This window comes from Hyperoodon ampullatus, assembly GCF_949752795.1.
Source record: "Hyperoodon ampullatus genome assembly, chromosome: 5".
In the NCBI taxonomy this organism is placed as follows: Eukaryota; Metazoa; Chordata; class Mammalia; order Artiodactyla; family Ziphiidae; genus Hyperoodon; species Hyperoodon ampullatus.
The window spans coordinates 79,001,128-79,015,331 of NC_136918.1; the positions used below are offsets into that span (position 1 = coordinate 79,001,128).

General features: G+C 35.0%; 1 protein-coding gene across 4 annotated transcripts in view; it reads right to left on the bottom strand.

Annotated features, from left to right (window-relative positions):
• The window catches only part of EAF2 (ELL associated factor 2), a gene marked incomplete at its 5' end in the record, with an annotated part of 55,562 nt that overhangs the window by 12,999 nt on the left and 28,359 nt on the right, over positions 1–14,204 (bottom strand). For all 4 annotated transcript variants that reach the window (XM_079704425.1, XM_079704426.1, XM_079704427.1 and 1 more), the window contains one exon: positions 7,574–7,834. In XM_079704425.1, coding sequence (XP_079560551.1) covers positions 7,574–7,834 — 261 coding nt within the window. The remainder of the gene's footprint in view (positions 1–7,573; positions 7,835–14,204) is intronic.

The window sequence follows — 14,204 nt, forward strand, 5'->3', positions numbered from 1 at the left end:
ATGAAGCAACTGACAAAGGATTAATCTCCAAAATTTATAAGCAGCTCATGCAGCTCAATAACAAAAAAACAAACAACCCAATCCAAAAATGGGCAGAAGACTTAAATAGGCATTTCTCCAAAGAAGATATACAGACTGCCAACAAACACATGAAAGGATGCTCAACATCTTTACTCATTAGAGAAATGCAAATCAAAACTACAATGAGATATCATCTCACACCAGTCAGAATGGCCATCATCAAAAAATCTAGAAACAATAAATGCTGGAGAGGGTGTGGAGAAAAGGGAACCCTCTTGCACTGCTGGTGGGTATGTGAATTGGTACAGCCATTATGGAGAACAGTATGGAGGTTCCTTAAAAAACTACAAATAGAACTACCATATGACCCAGCAATCCCACTACTGGGCATATACCCTGAGAAAACCATAATTCAAAAAGAGACATGTACCAAAATGTTCATAGCAGCCCTATTTACAATAGCCCGGAGATGGAAACAACCCAAGTGTCCATCATCGGATGAATGGGTAAAGAAGATGTGGCACATATATACAATGGAATATTACTCAGCCATAAAAAGAAATGAAATTGAGCTATTTGTAATGAGGTGGATGGACCTAGAGTCTGTCATACAGAGTGAAGTAAGTCAGAAAGAGAAAGACAAATACTGTATGCTGACACATATATATGGAATTTAAGAAAAAAAAATGTCATGAAGAACATAGGGGTAAGACAGGAATAAAGACACAGACCTACTAGAGAATGGACTTGAGGATATGGGGAGGGGGAAGGGTAAGCTGTGACAAAGTGACAAAGGGTATTATTATGGGCATACAAATTCATTACTGTTTATCCTCCTAGTAGTTGTCATTATTTGGCCATTCAAGAAATCAGATGCTATAATTTCACCTCTCAAGTTATAAATAATAGCACTAAATACATAAATAACTGGAAGTTCAAAAGACCTTTCCTAGTCCCTAATTAACACATAGTTTAACACTACCATAACCATAACTACCGTTTTACTCTACCACCCATGCTTGGCTCCTCCCTTATTTACTTCTGTTTTGAAGTTAGAGCAAGTCGGTCTTTCCTAGATATTTACTTTACCATTAAAATTAACACAGTGAGATTAGTTTTAAATATACAGACAGTCCCATTCTCCCCCAGAGAGTATCAACCTGCATGCCTTTATTAAAAAGAATTTACTGAGCATCTACTATGTATCAGGTACCATGTCAGGTGCTAGTATTCAGTGATAAGCAAAATAAGCAAGATCACAGCCCTCCCGGAGCTTATACTTTAGAAGAGAACAAATAAAAGAAATGTACATTTATAAATAATAATTGATATAAAGAAGATATTGCTCTGAAGGTCTATAACAAGGGGGATTTGATCTTTTCAGAAAGGTCAAGAAAGGCTTTCTTGATGAAGTATATAAAAAACTACAATCTAAAGGAGAAAAAGTTAACTGCATGAAAAGAAAGAACTATTTCTAGCTGAATGGACAGTATGGGTATAGTCCCTGAGGTAGGCAAAAGTATTTGAGTATGGTGAGAAAAAGAAGGAAAATGTTGCTAGAACAGAAAGGGCAAGACTCTTATGTTAAAATGTTTTGTCTGTATCCTAAAAGAAATTATAAGCTATTGTAAAGTTTAAAGTAGGAGAGACAAATAATACTTGAATTATGAAAAGATCAATATGGCCGCAATGTACTTAGTGGATCAAAAATGGGTTTGAGTAGATAAGTGGTGAACCAGTTAGGAAGTCATTGCATTGTTAAAGCAAGAAATAATGGTAAGTTTAACTAGAGTGATAGTGGTGGAGATGCAGAAAAGTAGACGACTTTGAGATTAAGGAGGTAACATAAACAGGACTTGGTGAAGGTGAAGGACTGACTATACTGTAAAGAGGGAGAGGAACTCAACCCTAGAATACAGTCACTTCTGGTTTGCATAATTAGATGACTCCTGCCTTTCACTAGGAAGAAACATAGTGAAAGATTATAAATTGGTTTTGGACAAAGCGAATTTGAAATGCCTTTTAATATGAGATGTGTTGGACTTATGTGTCTAGAGCTCAGAAGTGTGGGTCAGAGATGCAAATTTACAAGTTATGTATGTATAAGTATTGGCTGCAACAGAAATATGGAGATTATCTGTGGAAAGAATATAGAATAAAACAAAAAAAGGACCTAGAAATAAGCCTTGCAGAACCCCAGCTCTAATGACTGAGTGAAAGATTATAAACTAGCAAAGAAGAGACAGAAAAGTATCTACAAAGGTAGGAGAAAAGCCAATAGGACGTTATGTTACAGAGTCAAAAGGAAATGAATAATTCAATAAGAAGGTAATGGTTGAGATGGCAGACAGCAGAAGCAAGAAGAACTGCAATTCTGCAGCCTGTGGAACGAAAACCACATTCACAGAAACATAGACAAAATGAAAAGGAAGAGGACTATGTACCAGATAAAGGAACAAGATAAAACCCCAGAAAAACAACTAAATGAAGTGGAGATAGGCAACCTTCCAGAAAAAGAATTCAGAATAATGATAGTGAAGATGATCCAGGACCTTGGAAAAAGAATGGAGGCAAAGATCAAGAAGATGCAAGAAATGTTTAACAAAGACCTAAAAGAATTAAAGAACAAGCACCTAGAAAAATTAAAGAACAAATAAACAGAGATGAACAATACTATAACTGAAATGAAAAATCCACTAGGAGGAATCAATAGCAGAATAACTGAGGCAGAAGAACGGATAAGTGACCTGGAAGACAAAATGGTGGAATTCACTGCTGCAGAACAGAATAAAGAAAAAAGAATGAAAAGAAATGAAGACAGCCTAAGGAACTTCTGGGACAACATTAAATGCACCAACATTCACATTATAGGGGTCTCAGAAGGAGAAGAGAGAGTGAAAGTACCTGAGAAAATATTTGAAGAGATTATAGTTAAAAACTTCCCTAACATGGGAAAGGAAACAGCCACCCAAGTCCAGGAAGTGCAGAGAGTCCCAGGCAGGATAAACCCAAGGAGAAACACACCAAGACACAGAGTAACCAAAATGACAAAAATTAAAGACAAAGAAAAATTATTGAAAGGAGCAAGGGAAAAACTACAATAACATACAAGGGAACTCCCATAAGATTTACAGCTGACTTCTCAGCAGAAACTCTACAAGCCAGAAGGGAGTGGCATGATATATCTAAAGTGATGAAAGGGAAGAACCTACAGCCAACATTACTTTACCAGGCAAGGATCTCATTCAGATTCAACACAGAAATCAAAAGGTTTACAGACAAGCAAACACTAACAGAATTCAGCACCACCAAACCAGCTCTACAACAAATGCTAAAGGAACTTTTCTAAGTGGGAAACACAAGAAAAGGATGTACAAAAACAAACCCATAACCATGAAGAAAATGGTAATAGGAACACACATATCGATAATTACCTTAAACGTGAATGGATTAAATGCTCCAACCAAAAGACACAGGCTCGCTAAATGGATATGAAAACAAGACCTGTATATATGCTGTCTACAAGAGACACACTTCAGACCTAGGGACACATACAGACTGAAAGTGAGAGGATGGAAAAAGATATTCCATGCAAATGGAAAACAAAAGAAAGGTGTAGTAGCAATACTCATATCAGATAAAATAGACTTTAAAATAAGGAATGTTACAAGAGACAAGGAAGGACACTACATAATGATCAAAGGATCAATCCAAGAAGAAGATATAACAATTATAAACATATATACACCCAACATAGGAGCACCTCAATACATAAGGCAACTGGTAACAGCTATAAAAGAGGAAATCGACAGTAACACAATAATAGTGGGGGACTTTAACACCTCACTTACACCAATGGACAGATCCTCCAGACCTAAAATAAATAAGGAAACACAAGCTTTAAATGACACAATAGACCAGATAGATTTAATTGATATTTATAGGACATTCCATCCAAAAACAGCAGATTACACTTTCTTCTCAAGTGCACATGGAACATTCTCCAGGATAGATCACATCTTGGGTCAAAAGTCAAGCTTCAGTAAATTTAAGAAAATTGTAATCATAACAAAGCATCTTTTCTGACCAAAAAGCTATGAGATTAGAAATCAATCACAGGGAAAAAAATGTAAAAAACACAAACTCATGGAGGCTAAACAATACATGACTAAATAACCAAGAGATCACTGAAGAAATCAAAGAGGAAATCAAAAAAATACCTAGAGACTAATAACAATGAAAACACGATGATCCAAAACCTATGGGATGCAGCAAAAGCAGTTCTAAGAGGGAAGTTTATAGCAATACTATAATCCTACCTCAAGAAACAAGAAAACTCTCAAATAAACAATCTAACCTTACACCTAAAGGAACTAGAGAAAGAAGAACAAATAAAACCCAAAATTAGTAGAAGGAAAGAAATCATAAAGATCAGAGCAGAAATAAATGAAATAGAAACAAAGAAAACAATAGCAAAGATCAATGAAATTAAAAGCTGGTTCTTTGAAAAGATAAAAACTGATAAACCTTTAGCCAGACTCATCAAGAAAAAGACGGAGAGGACTCAAATCAATATAATTAGAAATGAAATAGGAGAAGTTACAATGGACACTGCAGAAATACAAAGCATCATAAGAGACTACTACAAGCAACTCTATGCCAATAAAATGGACAACCTGGAAGACACGGACAAATTCTTAGAAAGGTATAACCTTCCTAGACTGAACTAGGAAGAAACAGAAACTATGAACAGACAAATCACAAGTAATGAAATTGAAACTGATTAAAAATCTTCCAACAAACAAAAGTCCAGGACCAGATGGCTTCACAGGTGAATTCTACCAAACATTTAGAGAAGAGCTAACACCCATCTTTCTCAAACTCTTCTAAAAAAAATTGCAGAGGAAGGAACACTCCCAAATTCATTCTACGAGGCCACCATCACCCTGATACGAAAAACAGGCAAAGATACTACAAAAAAAGAAAATTACAGACCAATATCACTGATGAATATAGATGCAGTAATCCTCAACAAAATACTAGCAAACAGAATCCAACAACACATTAAAAGGATTATACACCATGATCAACTGTGGTTTATCCCAGGGATGCAAGGATTCTTCAATATATGCAAATCAATCAATGTGATACACCATATTAACAAATCGAAGAATAAAAACCATAAGATCATCTCAATAGATGCAGAAAAAGCTTTTGACAAAATTCAACTCCCATTTGAAAAAAACTCTCCAGAAAGTGGGCATAGAGGGAACCTACCTGAACATAATAAAGGCCACAGACAACAAACCCACAGCAAACATCATTCTCAATGGTGAAAAAACTGAAAGCATTTCCTCTTAGATCAGGAATAAGACAAGGATGCTCACTCTCACCACTATTATTCAACATAGTTTTGGAAGTCCTAGCCACTGCAATCAGAGAAGAAAAAGAAATAAAAGGAACACAAATTGGAAAAGAAGAAGTCAAACTGTCACTGTTTGCAGATGACATGATACTATACATAGAGAATCTTAAAGATGCCACCAGAAAACTACTAGAACTAATCAATGAATTTGGTAAAGTTGCAGGATACAAAATTAATGCACAGAAATCTCTTGCATTCCTATATACTAATGATGAAAAATCTGAAAGAGAAATTAAGGAAACACTCCCATTTACCATTGCAACAAAAAGAATAAAATACCTAGGAATAAACCTACGTAAGGAGGTAAAAGACCTGTACGCAGAAAACTATAAGACACTGATGAAAGCAATCAAAGATGACACAAACAGATGGAGAGATATACCATGTTCTTGGATTAGAAGAATCAATATTATGAAAATGAGTATACTATCCAAAGCAATCTACAGGTTCAGTGCAATCCCTATCAAATTACCAGTGGCATTCTTTACAGAACTAGAACAAAAAATCTTAAAATTTGTATGGAGACACAAAAGACCCCGCATAGCCAAAGCAGTCTTCAGGGAAAAAAATAGAGCTGGAGGAATCAGACTCCCTGACTTCAGACTATACTACAAAGCTACAGTAATCAAGACAATATGGTACTGGCACAAAAACAGGAATATAGATTAATGGAACAGGATAGAAAGCCCAGAGATAAACCCATGCACCTATGTTCAACTAATCTATGACAAAGGAGGCAAGGATATACAATAGAGAAAAGACAGTCTCTTCAATAAGTGGTGCTGGGAAAACTGGGCAGCTGCATGTAAAAGAATGAAATTAGAACACTCCCTAACACCATACACAAAAATAAACTCCAAATGGATTAAAGACCTAAATGTAAGACCGGACACCATAAAACTCTTAGAGGAAAACATAGGCAGAACACTCTTTGATATAAATCACAGCAATACCTTTTGTGACCCACCTCCTGGAGTAATGGAAATAAAAACAAAAATAAACACATGGGACCTAATGAAACTTAAAAGCTTTTGCACAGCAAGGAAACTATAAACAAAACGAAAAGACAACCCTCACAATGGGAGAAAATATTTGCAAACCAATCAACGGACAAAAGATTAATCTCCAAAATACATAAACAGCTCACGCAGCTCAATATTAGAAAAACAAACAACCCAATAAAAAAAAATGGGCAGAAGACCTAAATAGACATTTCTTCTAAGAAGACATACAGATGGCCAAGAGGCACATGAAAAGCTGCTCAACATCACTAACTATCAGAGAAATGCAAATCAAAACTACAATGAGACATCACCTCACACCGGTTAGAATGGGCATCATCAGAAAATCTACAAACAGCAAATGCTGGAGAGGGTGTGGGGAAAAGGGAACCCTCTTGCACTGTTGGTGGGAATGTAAATTGATACAGCCACTATGGAGAACAGTATGGAGGTTCCTTAAAAAACTAAAAATAGAATGACCATATGACCCAGCAAACCCACTACTGGGCATATACCCAGAGAAAACCATAATTCAAAAAGACACATGAACCCCAATGTTCGTTGCAGCACTATTTACAATAGCCAGGTCATGGAAGCAACCTAAATGCCCACTGACAGATGAATGGATAAAGAAGATGTGGTACATATATACAATAGAATATTACTCAGCCATAAAAAGGAACGAAATTGGGTCATTTGTAGAGACGTGGATGGAACTAGAGATTCATACAGAGTGTAGTAAGTCAGAAAGAGAAAAACAAATATCGTATATGAACACATATATGTAGAATCTAGAAAACTGGTACAGATGAACCAGTTTGCAAGGCAGAAATAGACACAGATTTAGAGAACAAACATATGGACACCAAGGGGAGGAAGTGGGGGGGCGGTGCTTGTGGGATGACTTGGGAGATTGGGATTGACATATATACACTGATATGTAAAAAATAGATAACTAATAAGAACCTACTGTATAAAAAAATAAATTAAAAAAGAAGGTAATGGGTAATACTGTCAAATGAATAAAAAAAGAAGTCTTTCTCTGTATGCAAATTTTAGACCATAATCAGTATGGCTCCACTGTGAATTCTTACTTTTCCAATTACTCATGCTTATGTATACTTACTTAAAGTATTCATCAGAAGGCCATTGCTGTCATGATGTTTATTATGACCGGCCACTATCTCAGGAATCCTGCACTGTGGCATGGTAGACATGGTAGGATGTTCTGAGACATAATTCCCTGGATCAGAAGGGGAGGATCTGCACTCTTCATCTTCTGAATCACTAGAACTATCCTCACTGCTTGAAGATGATGAACTTTTAGAATTTGATGAACTATCACAACTACTCATCTGGTCCATGAGACTAGCTTCTGCCTTCAGTTCTGAAAATAAAACAGAAGTTAATAGTTAGCTTAAATAAATATTAACTATAAATATTAAATAAATATAATGAAATTTGAATGTATCAGTTTCTAACAAACTTGATGGGGAATACATAAGACTAAACATACATTTACAGATTTAAAGCATTTTATTTAAAAAGCTCCTCTACTAGTACAAAATGAAAAGTAAAATCCCTTTTCTTACCCCCTCCTCAAGTTCCTTTAATCCTACTCTCCAGGAATAATCACTCCTAACACTTTTTTGTGACCATATATGTTTTAAAATTCTGCTTGGAAACTGGCATTTTAGATTTTGACACCAACTCACCTACTGTTAGAGCTTGAGTGTGGTCTTTGTTACTAACCAACCAAGAGTTTAAAAAAAAATGTCAGGACTTCCCTGGTGGCGCAGTGGTTAAGAATCTGTCTGCCAATGCAGTGGACACAGGTTCAAGCCCTGGTTCGGGAAGATCCCACATGCCGTGGAGCAACTAAGCCCATGCGCCACAGCTCCTAAGCCTGCTCTCTAGATCCTGCAAGTTACAACTACTGAGCCCGCATGCCACAACTACTGAAGTCTGTGCACTGCAACAAGAGAAGCCACCGCAATGAGCAGCCTGTGCACTGCAAGGAAGAGTAGCCCCCGCCCGCCCTAACTAGAGAAAGCCTGCGTGGAGCAGCAAAGACCCAATACAGCCAAAATTAATTAATTAAACTTTTTTAAAAGTCAACTTTTCTAGCAAAAATTGCATCCCTGAACCCAAACCTTTCTTTCCCAGCTCTTCTCTGGGAGTCTTTCTTTCTCCCTGTCCTATGTCTGGACAACATATACACATAGTTCTCAGATGCCCCAAAAAATAAAATAAAAAGCTCCTCTGCTATCAAGCCGAGCTATATTCATGTTGGGATTATGAAAAGTAAAAGACATAGGCAATATCTAAACTTAAATACTATATTTACTTATGGCATTATACTTAATTACCCATGTAACTCAAATAAAACGCAAAAAAGAATGTGAACGTTTTAAATTGTAAAAATTGAAATCTGTTTTGTTAGAAACTGTCCTCTAATTCTTTTCTTATTCCCCCAATACATGTAATGCAACACAATACATAGAGATGAATTTTTTCAGCTTTACTGAGGTATAATTGGCAAAAAACATGCACATATAAAAAGTGTACAACATGATGCTTTGATATACATATACATTGTGAAATGATTACCATAATCAAGTTAATTAACACATAATATCACATAGTTGCCATTTTGTGTGTGTGTTTGTGTGTGTTTGTATTGTGGTAGAAACACTTGTCTTGACTAGCCTGCTGTTGTTGGATACCCCTTTCAATCTGGGAGAAGAATAAGCTATCTGAGATGCCTTCTGTAACTAAGCTGGAGTCAGGACATGCTGGGCCTGAATTGTCATTTTCTGAAGGGGGAGGTTATAAGATGCCCTGAATATGCTGTTCTTCTAGTGCTTCCTTGGGTCCCTAACCAGATTACCTTCCTCTTTCCATCTTTCAGAGTTCTCCTTTGATTGTCTTTTGCATTATTTCCAGGGTTTATAGTTTTACTTAGTGGGGAGAAGCAGAAATAGATAAGTCTATGTCATCTTGTTCCACAATACATTTTAAGAAACTGATCTTATACAGAGTATGTTCTCTATCAAAACAAAATAATTTAAAATTTATAAATGGAACCTAGATAATATTCAAGTAGTTGAGAACTAAACACACTTCTAAGAAACCCATGGGTCAAATACGAAATCAAAAAGATTTCATAAAATACTTCTAATTGAATGAAAATAAAAACACAACTTATCAAAATCTGTGGAATACAACTAAAGCACAGTTTGGAGAGAAATTTGAAACATTAAATGATTATACTGGGGGGAAAAAGGAGGTCTCAATTAAATGAACTAAGCTGTAACTTAAGAAGTTAGAGAAAGAAGAGCAAATTAAAACTAAAGTAAGCAGAAGGAAAAAAATAGCAAAAGCACAAAACAAGAAAGACAACAGAAAAAAAGTGAAAATAAATGAAGCATAAATTGACTGCTTGAGATAAATAATGTTGATCAAACTCAACTAGGTTTATCAAGAAAAAAAGATACTAGATATAAATTACTAATAACCAGAGTGAAAGAGGTGACAGCACTACAGATCTTACAGCATTAAATGAATAGAAAGGAACACTGTGAACTACTTTATGTCCACAAACTCAATGAATTAGACGAAATGGATCAATTCCTTGAAAGGCACAAACTACTAAAATTCACTCAAGAAGAAACAGATAACCGGAATATCCATAAATCTTCTAAAAAAAACTGAGTTGTAGTTAAAACCCTCCCCACACCCTACACACAGATCTCCAGTGACAGATGACTTCACTAGTGAATTCTACCAGTTATTTAAGGAAGAAATAATGTCAGTTTGATACAAATGCTTCTGTATAAATTAAAAGGAAGAAATAATAATTTAATAATAATAATTTCCAATTCATTCCTTAGGGCCAGAATTACTGATACAAAATCCAACAAAGACATTACCAGAAAAAAAAAGACACAAAATTTTTAAAGAAAATTTTACCAAATCAAATTTAATAATATATAACAGTGGTTTTCAACCAGCTATGATTCTGTCACCCAAGGAGACATCTGGCAATCTGGAGACATTTTTGGTTGTCACAACTGGAGGCAGGTGGTGATACTAGCATCTAGTGGGTAGAAGCTAGAGACGCTGCTAAACATCCTACAATGCATAAGACAGCCCCTGACAAAGAACCATCCAACTCCAAATGCCACTACTGCTGAGGTTAAGAAATGTCCTATATTAAAAGGACAATACATCATGATTAAGTGGGGTTTTCCAAGGAATACAAACTTTCAAAAATCAATCCATATAATTCACTATATTAAAAACTGAAAAATAAAAGCCATCTCAAAACAGCAGAAATTTCAACAGTGATTCTTGATAAAAACTCAGCAAAACAGAAATATAAGTTAACCTTATGAAGGACATCTAGGAAAAGCTTACAGCTGAAATCATACATAATTGTAAGGGACTGAATATTTTCCCTCCAGCATCAGAAACAAGAGGTTTTCCACTTTGACCACCTCTAGTCAATGTTGTATTGAAGGTTCTAATTGGTGCAGTAAGTCTTGAAAAAGAAATAAAAGCCATCCAGATCGGAAAGCAAGAAGTGAAATTGTCATTATTTACAGATAATTGTGATTGTCTATGTAGAAAAGCTGAGGGTATCTACAAAAAAGCTCTATAATAGTGAGTTTAGCAAGGTTAAATATACAGGGACAACATACAAAAATCGGTTTTATTTCTATGTACTAGCAATGAGCAATTAGAAATTAAAATCATATAAACGAGCATTTATAATAGCTTCCGAAAATTAAATAATTATTAAAAAATTAAATAATTATAGATAATTCTGACAAAATATTTGAAGGACCTGTATGTTGAAAACCATAAAGCATTTCTGAGAGAAATTAAAGATCTAAATAAATGGAGAGAGATACTGTGTTCATGGGTCAGAAGACTCAATATTGTTAAGATGCCAATTTTACCCAAATTGATCTATGGATTCAATGCAATCCCAATAAAAATTTCAACAGTCTCTTTAAGAAACTGAGAAGCTAATTCTAAAATTTATGTGAAAATGGAAGAGTCCTAAGATATGCAAAACAACTCTGTAAGAGAAGAACAAAGTTGTAGGACTAAAATTTCCTGGTTTCAAGACTTATTATAAAGCTACAATTATCAAGACAATATGGTGTTGCCATAAAGATAAATAGATCAACATATCCGAATAAAGAGTCCAGAAATAGACACACACAATATGGACAACTGATATTTTTTTTTACAAAGGTACAAATATATGAGAAAAGACAGTCTTTTCAACAAATGGTGCTGGAATAATTCAATATCCACATGCAAAAAAAAAACCTTTGATACATACCATGTACCATATACAAAAATTGACTCAAAATGAAGCATGGGCCTAAATGTAAAACTATAAAACTTCTAAAAGAAAACATGAAAGAAAACCTTTGTTACTATGATCTTGGTTTAGGCAAAAAATTTCAATATGACACCAAAAGAAGAATCCAGGAAAAAATGGATAAAATGCGTGTATTCAAAATTAAAATCTTTGGCTCTTCAAATTACATTGTTAAGAGAATGAAAAAATACAATCCACAGACTGGGAGAAAATATTTGCAAGGCATGTATCTGATGAAGAACTTGTATTCAAAATATATAAAGAATTCCTAAAAGTCTAATAAGAAAATAAATAATCCAATTTTTAAATGGGCAAAAGATTTGAATAGACATTGTGCCTGAAGAAAATATAATGATGGCAAATAAGGACATGAAAAGATACTCAACATCATTAGTCATTAGGGAAATGCAAACTAAAGTGACAATGAATATGATCCAAGAATTCCACTCCTGGGCATATATCCGGACAAAACCATAATTCAAAAAGTTACGAGCACCCCTATGTTCACAGCAGCACTATTTACAATAGCCAAGGCATGGAAACACCTAAATGTCTATTGATAGATGAATGGATAAAAAAGATGTGGTGTGTATACACACACACACACACATACACACACAATGGAATACTACTCAGCTATAAAAAAGAATGAAATAATGCCATTTGCAGCAACATGGATGGACCTAGAGATTATCATAGTAAGTGAAGTAAGTCAGAAAGAGAAAGACAAATACCATATGATATTACTAATATGTGGAATCTAAAACATGACACAAATGAACTTATCTATGAAACAGAAACAGACTTATATACACAGAGAACAGACTTGTGGTTGCTAAGGGGGAAAGGGAGTGGAGAGGGATGGATTGGGAGTTTGGGATTACCAGATGCAAACTATTATACACATTGGGTTGGCCAAAAAGTTCACTCAGGTTTTTCTGCTGAATCGCTTTGCTGTATACCAGAAACTGACACAACATTGTAAATCAACTATACTTCAATAAAATAAATTTTTAAAAATTTATTTTAAAAAAATTAGGCCACAATAAGATACCGCTACACACCCCATTAAAACTGATACAAGCATTGATATAGATGTACACTGCTGGTAGGAATGTAAAATAGTACAACCACTTTGGAAAACATTTTGGCAGTTGCTTAAAAAGTTAAATACACACCTATTATACAATCCAGCTATTTCACTCCTACATATTTACTATGGAGAAAAGAAAACATTTGTCTTTGCAAAGACTTGTATGTTATGTTCATAGCAGCTTTATTTGTAAAAGCCAAAAACTGGAAACATCCCAAATGTCCATCTTCAGGTTGAGCAGATAAACAAATTCCTGTATATCTATAAAGTAGATTACTGCTCAGCAATAAAAAGGAATGAGCTATTGATACAATCTTCAATAATGGGTGATTCTCAAAATAATTATGTTTAGTGCAAAAATATACACAAAAAAGAGGATATACTATATGATTCCACTGATACAAATTTCTAGAAAAAGCAAACGAATGATAATGACATAAAGCAGATCAGTAGTTACCTGGGAATGGATGGAGTGGGAAGGAGTGGGAGAGAAGGATTACAAAGGAGGAGGGGGAAACATTTTAGAGTGATAATTATGTTCATTACCCTGATTATGATTGTGGTTGTAATTTTAGGATGTACACATATGTCAAAACCTAGCAAACTGTACTTTAAATACATGAAGATTTTGTGTCAGATACACATAGAAACACACCCACACAAGTGATCCTACATGATTTCTGAGCCTGTGTAATTAAAAAGATAAAGTTTTGACCTCACTCCTCTGTATCCTTTCTCCCTTCCACTCTCCCTTTCTCGACACTTATTCTTGGAACCCAGCCACTATGTTGTGAGGAAGCCCAGGCCACCTGGAAAGGCAATGTGTAGCTTTTCCAGCTGACAATCCTCAAAGTCTCAGCCAAAAGCCAGCAACAACTGGCAGATGTGAATTAGTGAGTCTTCAAATGATTCCAGCTGCTAGACCCCAAGTCAGTCTAGCTGACACCAGCTGTTCCTAGAACAGCTATGAACTATCCCTACTGAGCCCTACACAAATTGAAGATTTATGAGCAAGAAATATGTTGTCATTGTTTTAAGCCTGCCCAAGATTTTCCTATATTTGGAAACCACAAAACATTCTTATAAATGATTTATTGTCTAAGAACTGAAATTACAAAAACGTTTAGAATTTATCTACCATGGAAGTGTCATTTACTGGATACAGTGATACCTAGAAAGCTATTTAAACTCTTAAATGCATACAAAAGATAAATTCAATATAGATGAACTAAGCATCCAATTATAAGAACAACACAGAAAACTCAA